Below are 11,328 nucleotides of genomic sequence, written 5' to 3' on the forward strand. Positions count from 1 at the left end.
CTGCCTAGGTGGGATAAGTGATGATATATCCTGTGGATTGACGCATTACTTTATGATCACAAACGCGAAAGATTGAGTTCATTTTTGACGTGTTTCGCATGTACATATACTTGGAAAATTTTTCAAGTAAATTCTCTCTGTCGAATTTGATTAAGGAAGTTTAGAATTATTCAAGTGCCAAACCAACCCCAAATACACAGAATAACATACAACCTTGAAACCAGTCCTGTTGAGCGCAAATTTATCGGAAAATGCTTCCTTGTCCTACCTTTAATTGGGACAAATTTTAAAATAAATGATGAACTATTTAGTGTTTTCCAAGAGAACATTTACAATATCTTGGAGTTTTCACATTGATTTTACTTTTCATATCCAATTGAAATATTTCATTTTGAAAAGCAACTGTAGTATATTGAATTTGATTTACAAGAGAGGATAAAGATGACAATGAAATCTGTTTATTCTATTTGAGTCTTTATTTTAAAACAAATATAAAAGAAACTAGACAAGCAAATAAATTTTATTTGAAGCAATGATACATATGTTGAGTAAAACTCGCCTTAGAAAATTTAAAAACAGAAAAAAACAAAAAAAAATCGGCGCATGCGTATTTTGGATGTCTTTTGACGGGAAAATTCACCACTCTTGAACAGATGTTACTGACAGAAAAAAAAAAATAAAGAAAATCGGTGCATGCGTGCCATAAGCGCCTGCATTGTTTCTGTAAGTTTTTTGGCGGGAAAATTAAAATTTTTGAACAGCCCTCGAGCATGAGTTAAGCTGACAAAAAAAAATTGAATAAAATTCGCCTAGAGATTATTCTCTTAAAATCGCTTAACAACGTTTGCTTACGGTTAGGCTTCAAGTCCTCGATTTTGAATTCGCTGAGTTCTTGGGAGAAATGAGCTATGTAACATTTAATGTTGAATTAGGGGTCAGCGGTTGGCCAAGATGGCGGACGTGAAATTTACAGCTCCGTTCCAAATCCTTCTTCTTGGCTTATGTTTCGCCTATCTTTCATCAACAATGTATATGGATATTTCCTTAAGTGCTGATTTACCAGCTAGTTGCTATTATGGCTTGATTTCTGCTCCAAACCGTCCGATGAGCGCTGGATTTGTGGGCCTCCTCAAAACTCGCTGCCTTCGTCAGGTACTCAACACTTCCCACGAAAACAGAGGCAAGAAACTAGCGCGATCCTTTATTACCCTACTATTCCTATGTGGCGATATTGAGCCGAATCCTGGACCTGTAAAATATCCATGTGGCAAGTGCTCCAAAGCCGTAAAGTCAAATCAGAAAGGAATACAATGTGACTTCTGCGATCATTGGTTTCATACTCGCTGTTTAAATATTGACAGTATAACCTACAATGCTCTTGCAAATACCTCATGTGTTTGGGGATGTCCAGAGTGGGGTTTACCAAACTATTCTACCTCTCTTTCAAGCTTAGCATCGGACATAAGTCGCCAAACCAATACTCGCCTCTTGGTACAGAAGTTCATCTATCGGAGTCACCTAGCTCCCCTGCAATCTCACTATCTTCATCGTCTCCACACTACTCTACACCCAAAAGGCCAAAATTGAAACCTAATACCAAGCTCAAATGCATGGAAATAAACTGTAATAGTATTCTGAACCCAGAAAGAGCAGCAATCTTCAAGGCTACAGTCGAACATCATGCTCCTGATGTCATTTTTGGGTGCGAATCTAAACTATCACCTGACACGCCAACCGGTGCCTGCTTCCCCCAAGGTTTTACAATTTATCGTAAGGAACGAGAATTTGGAAGAGGTGGCGGTGTTTTCCTTGCTGTTGCAGATAATTTAACCTCTATAGGTCACCCAGAGTTCTGTACTGATGATAGCAACGAAAGTGTATGGGCCTCAATCAAATTACGTGGAAATAAACTCCTGCATTTGTGCTCTTTCTATAAACCACCAAGTGCCCCAGTATCACGCATTGATTATATCGCAGACAATCTTGCTAATCTTTACCAGAGAACAAGACGTAGCTGCCCGTCCGTTGTGGTCTATGGGGATTTTAATGTTGGTGACATATATTGGTCCACCGATCCACCTACGCTGTTGAATACTTCACCTTCAACAGCGGATGCGGAATACCTATTAAACTTCCTAGATGACTACTCTCTCACTCAGTCAGTGACACAAGCCTCTCGACCAGCTTCTGGTAAGACTCTTGACCTGGTCTTGTCTTCGGCACCTTCATTGGTGACAAATGTGCGGATTCATTCCGGCTTGAGCGACCATGATATAGTAATCTTTACAATCAACGCTAAACCATCTCGTGTAAACAAGCCGCCTCACAAGGTTCATCTTTACAACCGCATGAGCCTTGAGGGCTTTAAGGGTGCAGCTACAAGTATCAATCAGGAATTCTTCAATTCCAATCCAGATGCCCGTTCTGTAAATGGAAACTGGGTGATGTTTAAAACTTCTTTGGCTTCAGCTGTTGACACTTTTATTCCATGGAAGATGACCAAAGCTAAATCCTCCTTACCTTGGGTGACCAAGGCTATCAAACGCCAAATGAGAAAAAGGGATAAATTGCATTCACTAGCCACCCACTCGAACAACCCCTCGATTAAAGCATCATACAGAAAACAGCGCAATAAAGTTGTGGATATGCTTCGGTCATCACATTCAAACTATGTCAACAACGAGATTGGAGGGAGCTTGGATTCCAACCCAAAACGGTTTTGGAATTACGTCAAGTCTTGCAGATCTGAATCCATAGAAGTTCCAACACTTCAGAGCAGTAATAACCTCTATGTCTCCAGTAAAGATAAAGCGCAAGCCCTAAACAATCATTTTAAATCTGTATTCGTGGATGATGACGGTATCCTACCTGAAATTGGTTTATCTGATTATCTGCCAATTCCATATCTGTCATTTGATGTAAATGGTGTCAAGAAGCAAATTTGCAATTTAAATCCCAACAAAGCATGTGGCCCGGACAATCTGTCACCTCGTATACTGAAGTGATTAGCTAACGAATTGTCTCCTGTACTTACCTTTCTTTTTCAACAAAGTTACGATTTCGGCAGGCTACCTGATGACTGGTCAAAGGCCTTGGTTACACCAGTATATAAGAAGGGCGGCAAGCAAGATCCAAAAAAATTACAGGCCCATTTCTTTGACTTGCATATGTTGCAAGATTATGGAGCGCATAGTACTTAGCCACGTCCACAAGCACCTGTCCACAAATAACATCCTTTGTAAACACCAACATGGCTCCAGGTCCAGACTGTCTTGTGAAACGCAACTGGTCTCAGCCATTCACGAGTGGGCCTCCATTCTCAACATTAAGGGTCAAGCTGATGTTATCCAACTCGATCTCAGCAAGGCTTTCGACAAAGTATCTCATCCAAAGCTCTTACATAAGTTACGTCACTACGTATATAAGAACGATCCTTCGCAGTAAAGCACTATTTGAGCAATAGTGGAAATCAGACCTGAAAAAAATTTCAGGCCTGTACGGGATTCGAACCACTGACCTCTGCGATACTAGTGCAGCGCTCTACCAATTGAGCTAACAAGCCAACTGGGAGCAGGCCATCAAATTAATTCGATATAAACCCGTAGATGATAAATCGAACAACAACAATTTATATTTATATTACAATTTATATTACAATTTATATTACAATTTATATTACAATTTATATTACAATTTTTTATATCGAATTAATTTGATGGCCTGCTCCCAGTTGGCTTGTTAGCTCAATTGGTAGAGCGCTGCACTAGTATCGCAGAGGTCAGTGGTTCGAATCCCGTACAGGCCTGAAATTTTTTTCAGGTCTGATTTCCACTATTGCTCAAATAGTGCTTTACTGCGAAGGATCGTTCTTATATACGTCTCATAACCGCAGTTCACTCATATGTTTCATATGTTTGTTGTTGTTCGATTTATCATCTACGGGTTTATATCGAATTAATTTGATGGCCTGCTCCCAGTTGGCTTGTTAGCTCAATTGGTAGAGCGCTGCACTAGTATCGCAGAGGTCAGTGGTTCGAATCCCGTACAGGCCTGAAATTTTTTTCAGGTCTGATTTCCACTATTGCTCAAATAGTGCTTTACTGCGAAGGATCGTTCTTATATACGTCTCATAACCGCAGTTCACTCATATGTTTCATATGTTTGTTACGTCACTACGGTATTCAAGGCCAAACTTTATTATGGATAAAGGGTTTCTTAAGCAACCGCTCCCAAAGTACCAGTGTAAATGGCGTACACTCTACCCCGAGCAAGGTTATCTCAGGTGTTCCACAAGGGTCTGTCTTAGGCCCCACGCTTTTCTTGATGTACATAAATGACATCGTGGGTGACATCAAGTCAAATATTAGGCTCTTTGCTGACGACACCATTATATACCGATAGGTTGTATCACCTGCGGATCATCTCATCCTTCAACAAGACCTTGACAGACTAACTTCATGGGCCTGTCTTTGACAGATGGAGTTTAATGTTAAGAAATGCTACCACATTTCCTTGACCAACAAGCGATCCGTTGACATACTACCATATTACATGCATAGTCAGGTCTTGGAACATGTAACTTCCTATGATTATCTGGGTGTTAGATTAACGAGCAAGCTAAATTGGAAAGAACACTGTGACAAAACTTCTAACAAAGCCAGTAGGGCTCTCGGGCTGGTCAAACGGACTTTACAACCGTGTACGCCCGAAGTCAAGGAAAGAGCCTAAAGAAGCAATTATTCCACCTCTACTAGAATATGCAAGCGCTGCCTGGAATCCACACACAAACAGGGACACTGAAATTATCGAAAAAGTCCAGCGACGGGCTGCTCGTTTCGTCGCACACAATTACAAGAGATCTACAAACTCACAAGATCTTGTAAATCAACTTGGTTGGGACTCCTTGGAATCCAGACATTTGCTGGCCCAAGTGACTCTTTATTATAAAATCAAAAATAATCTCATAGATCTTGAATTCCCACCTTCTATCCAACCAGCTCCTAGACCAAGGATCCAACATGCCATGCTCCAGCCCTACACAAGTGTTTTGGCGCACAGTTATTCTCCGTTTATACGAACTGTTCGGGTATGGAATAAACTGTCAACTCAAACAGTCCAAACTGAGAACATTACTTCTTTTAAATCATTAGCCATAAGGGACATTCAGAACATGAAGACCCCGAACCACCTGAAAATATTTTGAACTATTTACATTTATTGTTTCTTTTAGACTTCACATATTTATCGTAGATTATCAGCACTACAAATTAGTTATTCTATATCTCCCAGCGTTAGCCTAGCTATTTGGGAGTACAAGTTCCAAGTTCCAAGTGTACATACGAAACGTCAAGTCATAATCAAAATGTGAAAGTTCAATATGTTTATCACTGCTGCTTGTGTCTTATTTTTGATCAAAACTAGTGCCATTCCGTGCCAAGTGAAACCCATGAAAAACCCACTGAGCGTTAGCCCTAGTAAAGGGTATACGGGGTATATCGTGTGGTTCCCGTACCTTTTCCTTGGGCGAACGCTCAGTGAGCTTTTCATGGGTTTCACTTAGCACTTTAATTTACGCTTCAGAGTTAATTCTCTGTTCCATCATTTGTGCCATTCCGGTTTAGTTTAGACACTTAATTAAAAATCGTTCTATAATAAACGACGATTTTAGTGCCTGAATATAAAAGTCAGTCAGAGGCACCACATTGCATTTAGCTTTGACAATCTCAGTGTCCCTAATCGGGTTACATAGGTAATAACTAAGTTAATACTCATAACAAAAATTGTAGATCACCGACCTCATTTTGACTTTTGGAACTTCATTTTAATAAAGCACGAAAGTACTCAACACGCTAAACCGTTGCTACGGTAATTTCGAAAGACAGAGGGACTGTCATGACACCAACATTGACCAGGTATAATTTTTTAAACCAGTGTGTTACAATCAACTAGTATAAACAAGAAGCATTGCTTCATCAAAGTGAAAGAACCAGGTCAAGTCGCTTTAATATTAATCATACGAAAGCATAAGAAAGCAGATATTGAGCAATATGAGCTATTTTTGTCTGGCGTTTCCTTTAATTTCAAATTTGTTAATTAATTTTGAATTTTAGATAATTGCTAAATCCAGGCTAAGCTATTTTGATAACATGGTAAGACCAGATTTACAACCTATTGCTTCTGGGTTTAAACAAATTACTGGAGTTAGAAAGAGAGATGAATGCATAATTAAGTACGGGGTTTCGAAAGAAATATTGTCCACAACTCTACTGTACACCCATCTTTGGCTTTCTATTCGATTCAAACTTCTTAAAAAGCATTTTTTACACCCTGATGGAGCCCTAGATAAACTCTAAACTACAAAATGCTGCCGCTATGAAGGTATGGCGCGAAACGAACTCGAGGAAACAAAATTGCAAATGGCAAATGACATGTTTTGTTGTCTTTGTTTTACGTCACTCGTGAGCTTCAGAGGGTTTTTACCCCGAGGAGGAGCCACAACTTGGCTCCACGAAGGAAAAAAAATTCACACATCGAGCAACTTTCGAATATTAATTTTGCATAATATTATAATTAAAATAGTTTGGGATTGGTAACTTCTAGACAAAAGAAAACTCACGCTCTTTTTGAATGCACAAGAAACTTTTAAAGGGTAGGCTTTCTCGATCAATGAAAAAGGAGCGCTAGCGTAGGCGCTTGGTGCTTATTGAAACACTTTCCGCGCGAAAAGAAAGATTTCATCCTTCTGAATTTTGCTCCGTTGATGTCCACGTCAATCGCATGATTTTGATAACTGAACATATAACAAACACGTGAACTCAAAAAAAATAAATTCATATTTTAATTCAACACTTTAGTAACTACTATATATGTCATTCGTACTATAATTTACAAAAATCAGGTTTCGTAAGAAATAAATTGTTTCAAATCTAAATATCAATCTTAACAAATGGTGGCTACCACTTGAAACTTCTAGAATTCGCGGTCAACAAATTCTGTCGAAAACCCATCAAGTGATGAGCTTTTGATCGACATATGACAAGTTCAGATGTATGGCTGCAGTGATCCGTTGCTTCCCTATGAGGACCGGATGATTCGGCTTGCGTAAGCCCAGCTGTAGAGACTTTAAGTCCCTCTTGACGGTCAAAAACGGAACTCATCTAAACGTCCTTCAGGCTTACGACTTAGATCTTGAGTTCCTATTGTTTCATTCTCGTACGAGCACTACACACTCGGTTGAGGTTAACCGCTGGTAGAATGGAGTTGATCTCGCTTCAGTGACGGCTTGGAACCTTATTGATTTTTCGGGATGACTGCTTCCCTCAACTGCATGCACGCAAGCAGAAGAAAAGCGCTTTGATCTTCAGGAAGCATTTGCACAGGTTCCAGTCGCAACAGCACATGCGCGGCTGATGGTGGGCCGCTGGCATGTGCCCCGCCTTCAGTGGTGGCGGGATTTGTTGATCCATGGATGGCACCGGATCTGCTGTAATGTGGGGCGCTCATCTGGATCTCGCGACAACATCCATGAAATCAAACTCCGGGCCTCTGAAAAAAAAAATAACGTCCCAATTAATCTGATGGGAAAATGCTGAAAATAATTTGCATCGTAGCGAATGAAACAACAAACTCGTTATTTGGGTCAGTATTTTGTCATTTAGTTCACAGAATTCTTTATAAATGGACTGCTGATTTTAATCTTATCAGACTCGACATACTGCCATATTCAAAGATAGTTTTGTCCTAACTATTTCCTTATTTCAAGATCGCTGATAATGACAAATAACAGAGGGCTATCATTGAAACACGATTTAAACCGACATTGTTTAAATACGCCTGAGGAATAATCCTCATTGCTTCAATTGCTAAGTATCTCCTGGGCCGGGTTGTTCAAAGCTGTGTTAAGATAACCCAGGGTTAGTGTGAGATTTGATTTCAGATCTGAAAGCTCTGAAAGAAAATTCAGCTTAATTCCATTTGTCTACAATTTGATGATTGAATGTCCTAAAAAGAACTAGGAAAATTATCCCAAAATGGCTTTTGATTAGAGAAATTTAGAAACCTGGATTAAAATTTAACCCTGGGTTAGAGCTAATCGGCCTTTGAACAACTGGGCCCTTATCCCCAAAAGTATCATTTTGTTTCAAAGTTCAAATTTCATACCATTTGAAACGAATTTTGGAATGGAAGGACGCATGTAAAGAGCCATACGTGGCTTGACATATGGCATCTCACCCGACAGCATCTCAGCCAATAGAAAACCTAGTTGCCAAACAGTAGCGTGGTTACCATAGAAATAACGATGAGAGTAGAACTCAGGGGGACAATAATGCTGAGTGCCTGGAAAGTGAATAGAAAAAGATAGAAATAAGTGAAAGTAGTTGACTGAAAAAAGTACGTAAATGAATGGTTGGATAAAGAACATTTCGTCTCCTTTACTTAGCTACAGTCTAATGTTTGCAGTGTTTTGCACTCACGTTGATAAAACATCCTTTCATTTTTTTTTCTTACCACAGGCCAACCCAGCCCACCTTAGTTATCGTTAGCCTGCAAGGGGGGCTGGGATTGATAATTAGTGCCACACCCCCGGCCAACTTCTTCACGACTCTTTTCAAATCTTCCCACAGGTGGAGAAACGCGCGCATGTTCTGCATCGCTAACCACGAGGGCCTGCTCGCAGGCTAAGTTTTCGTGAACGAATCTTACGCGAAAGTGAGACCTGAGACTCGATGTGTCACTTACCTGCGAAGCGCCTGAAGGGTTGATCCTGTGCATCACAAGCGAGACCGAAATCAGTCAGCTTGGCCTCCATTTTGTTCATATCAATGATGATATTTTCTGGCTTGATGTCCTGGTGTAGCACACCTTGTTCTTCACATTGTATCGCCGCCTCCAGTATGTGAGTAAACAGCTCCCGACCTTCGTCTTCAATCAGGCCATCACAGGCGTCAATGTAGTCGAACAAGTCTGCAGAATCTTCAGGACGCTCGAGCACGAATACGAAGTTATCTTCGTTGGTGAAGATATCTAGTAATTGAATCACGTTCGGGTGCCGAACGTGGCGCTGAAAGTAAGCTTCGGCTGGGAACTGTTTTCCGTTTATCTGTTAGAGAGGAATGGGTCGGGAAAATTTTACAGGTTAATGCGAGTTACTTATTTTATGGGACGGAAATGAAAAGACTTTATAAATTAGTCAACCTACATAGCCTCTAATTTGATCAATACTTTCATTAATGAATTTTACTTTCTCCATAAAGGCAACTTAAGGGAAAAAATTCAGCCTTATTCGCTACGCCTGGCCACGGAGATCGGCGAAGGAGAATTTTCAAGTTGCACTGACCTCTCTATAATTCTTGACTCTGCTCTTGTTCACGAACTTGATAGCCACCTACAAGATTTAAGATGACAAATTAAAACCAATAATTTTGGTATCCCCATTGTGCTTTTCTCGTATCTTAAAATGTTCCGCCGCACAACAAATATAGTTTTCGCTTAGGTTAAGAATTATTGTCTTTGATCACAAGGGTGGCGGTCTTACACTCCCTCCCCTCCCCTCTAGCTATACACCCCTGGTGGCTTACGGTGCAAGGTTAACTGTAATTACCGTCATTCAATGCCACACGATAGAAGGTGTAAACTAACGGTTTTTCATTGCTTACCGGCAGGTTGTCTTTCTTTCGTCTGGCGGCAAAAACTTCTCCAAATCCGCCGGAGCCCAGAGGGTCCCCCATCTCATAAGCTGCAAGACCTTTAGGGCGAGGCTTGCGCTTTCCTGGAAAGTCATACAAAAGATCGATTACATCCGGGGACTTCCTGTCTAACAAGTTAAGATATGCAACTGTTCTCTTACTTTTCTTTGGTCTCATTATTTCCCCACTTCTGTTTTTAATTTCATACATGCAACTTCTCCTTTTCAATGCACCATATCGCGAAAACCATCGATAAGAAACGAAGAAACCACCTCATTAACCAATAAACATTTCCTTATCCTGAACGAGACCCCATCTTGAATAAGACGACGCTGTGTTTGCTTTCAAATTACAGTGTTCATACCTCTTCGTGTCTTTTTGTGTCGAATCGGCTCCGGCTTGCAACTACTCGCTGATGTTTCAGTCTTGGTGATATGCTTCTCTTTTTTCTCGGTTTCAACTTTAGCTTTTTCCTACGAAGAGAAAAATAATAAAATTATCAGAATTCAGATATTTTATTTGAAATAACTTAAAGCCTGGTATCGTAAAGTTTTACTTGCGCGCTATTGCAAACGCTCTGTTTCAGCTAAACGCGTTCTGAACTCACACCGAACTGGAAAAAAACTTACAACTGATTGTGGAGTCGACAAGCAAATCTTCTTTCTTTTCGCAGTACAAAGTCTCTTCAAATCGGGCTCTGTCCAGGCTCTGTGGAGGAAAAAGGCAAATATCGTCATAAAGTTAAACTGCCTTTGGTTCAAAGCTAACAATGTTAAGTTAATACAAAGATAAACTCTCTACCTTTTCCGGGGGTTTTCGGTTTTACTCTTTTCGATCAAGCTCGACTGCAAAATTCAAAAGGAAAGCAACTTTTATTAAAGGTGTATAGCTTTTAAAGCAGACTAGCATAAAAACAAGTCAAGGAAAAAAATAAAGCAGTTTTACTCTAAAGGATGAAGGCTGGTACTAACCCTAGAGTCTGCAAAAATTCTTCTGGTCTTTACCGGCTTACACGCGGTGGAATATTCATCTTTTCGCTGGCCACGCGATGATTGCGAGGGCTCGCAGGTGACAGAAAATTTTCTTTTTCTCCTTATTTCAGGATTCATGATACCTTTAAACTGAATATGTTCCAAACAAAATCACTGGACGCTTTTACTTCTCCTCGAAGACTATAGCCTTGAAATCCTCTTAGAGCAAAAACTGGTTGTGATGTCATCATATTTTCCATTATGATGTTTACGCGCGTGTAGTGCACGCGCTTTAGAACGCGCGCTAACGGTTCTAAAGTTGACGTGAGTGTTTTATTCCCCCAAGAAATTTGAAACGGCATCACTGAACAAATTTAATACAAAGTAGACGTATTTCTCTGTGATAATTTCTAGGAACGTTTTCAAAGTTGAGCTTGGGTTCCAACTGAATAAAATTTTTAAACATTTGTCACTTGCATTGGCCATAACAGGAAGCGCTGCGTGACATACTAAAGAACGACTGCGAAGGAGACTAAGCGAAGGGGTTTAGTCACTAAACTTAGGTAAGATTAAAAGCTTGAGTTGGTTAGGTGCCATGATCGTAAGTCATCAATATGGCGAAAACGATAACTTCCAGAATGACAACTAGGTGAAACTGAAATGTACCCATA

The 11,328-nt window shown here is 40.1% G+C and overlaps 2 protein-coding genes across 2 annotated transcripts; one reads left to right on the forward strand and one right to left on the reverse strand.

Moving 5' to 3' along the window:
• Positions 1-1,403: 1,403 nt before the first annotated feature.
• Positions 1,404-3,005, forward strand: LOC111324387 (uncharacterized). The gene has a single exon (XM_088744387.1). It carries the CDS (start codon positions 1,404-1,406, stop codon positions 3,003-3,005), a length of 1,602 nt encoding a protein of 533 aa, XP_088600513.1.
• A 3,868-nt stretch (positions 3,006-6,873) lies between these two features.
• LOC111324388 (serine/threonine-protein kinase pim-1-like) lies at positions 6,874-11,047 on the reverse strand. The gene is made up of 9 exons (XM_088735653.1): positions 10,658-11,047; positions 10,488-10,531; positions 10,316-10,394; positions 10,051-10,159; positions 9,657-9,769; positions 9,338-9,385; positions 8,740-9,100; positions 8,161-8,337; positions 6,874-7,545 (listed from the first exon to the last, which is right to left on the reverse strand). The coding sequence occupies exons 1-9, from the start codon at positions 10,793-10,795 to the stop codon at positions 7,439-7,441; spliced, it is 1,176 nt and encodes a 391-aa protein (XP_088591779.1). The 5' UTR covers positions 10,796-11,047; the 3' UTR covers positions 6,874-7,438.
• Between the last annotated feature and the right edge of the window lie 281 nt (positions 11,048-11,328).

This window comes from Stylophora pistillata, chromosome 1 (assembly GCF_964205215.1).
Source record: "Stylophora pistillata chromosome 1, jaStyPist1.2, whole genome shotgun sequence".
NCBI classification, from domain to species: Eukaryota; Metazoa; Cnidaria; class Anthozoa; order Scleractinia; family Pocilloporidae; genus Stylophora; species Stylophora pistillata.

Excerpts from the sequence above, each read along its gene's own strand:
- LOC111324387 (XM_088744387.1), top strand. The coding sequence starts at position 1,404 with ATGTCCAGAGTGGGGTTTACCAAACTATTCTACCTCTCTTTCAAGCTT.
- LOC111324388 (XM_088735653.1), bottom strand. The coding sequence starts at position 10,795 with ATGAATCCTGAAATAAGGAGAAAAAGAAAATTTTCTGTCACCTGCGAG. Across the intron at positions 10,160-10,315 it reads TGTCGACTCCACAATCAGTT|GAAAAAGCTAAAGTTGAAAC; the intron begins GTAAGTTTTTTT and ends TTCTCTTCGTAG. Across the intron at positions 8,338-8,739 it reads ACCCTTCAGGCGCTTCGCAG|GCACTCAGCATTATTGTCCC; the intron begins GTAAGTGACACA and ends TTCACTTTCCAG.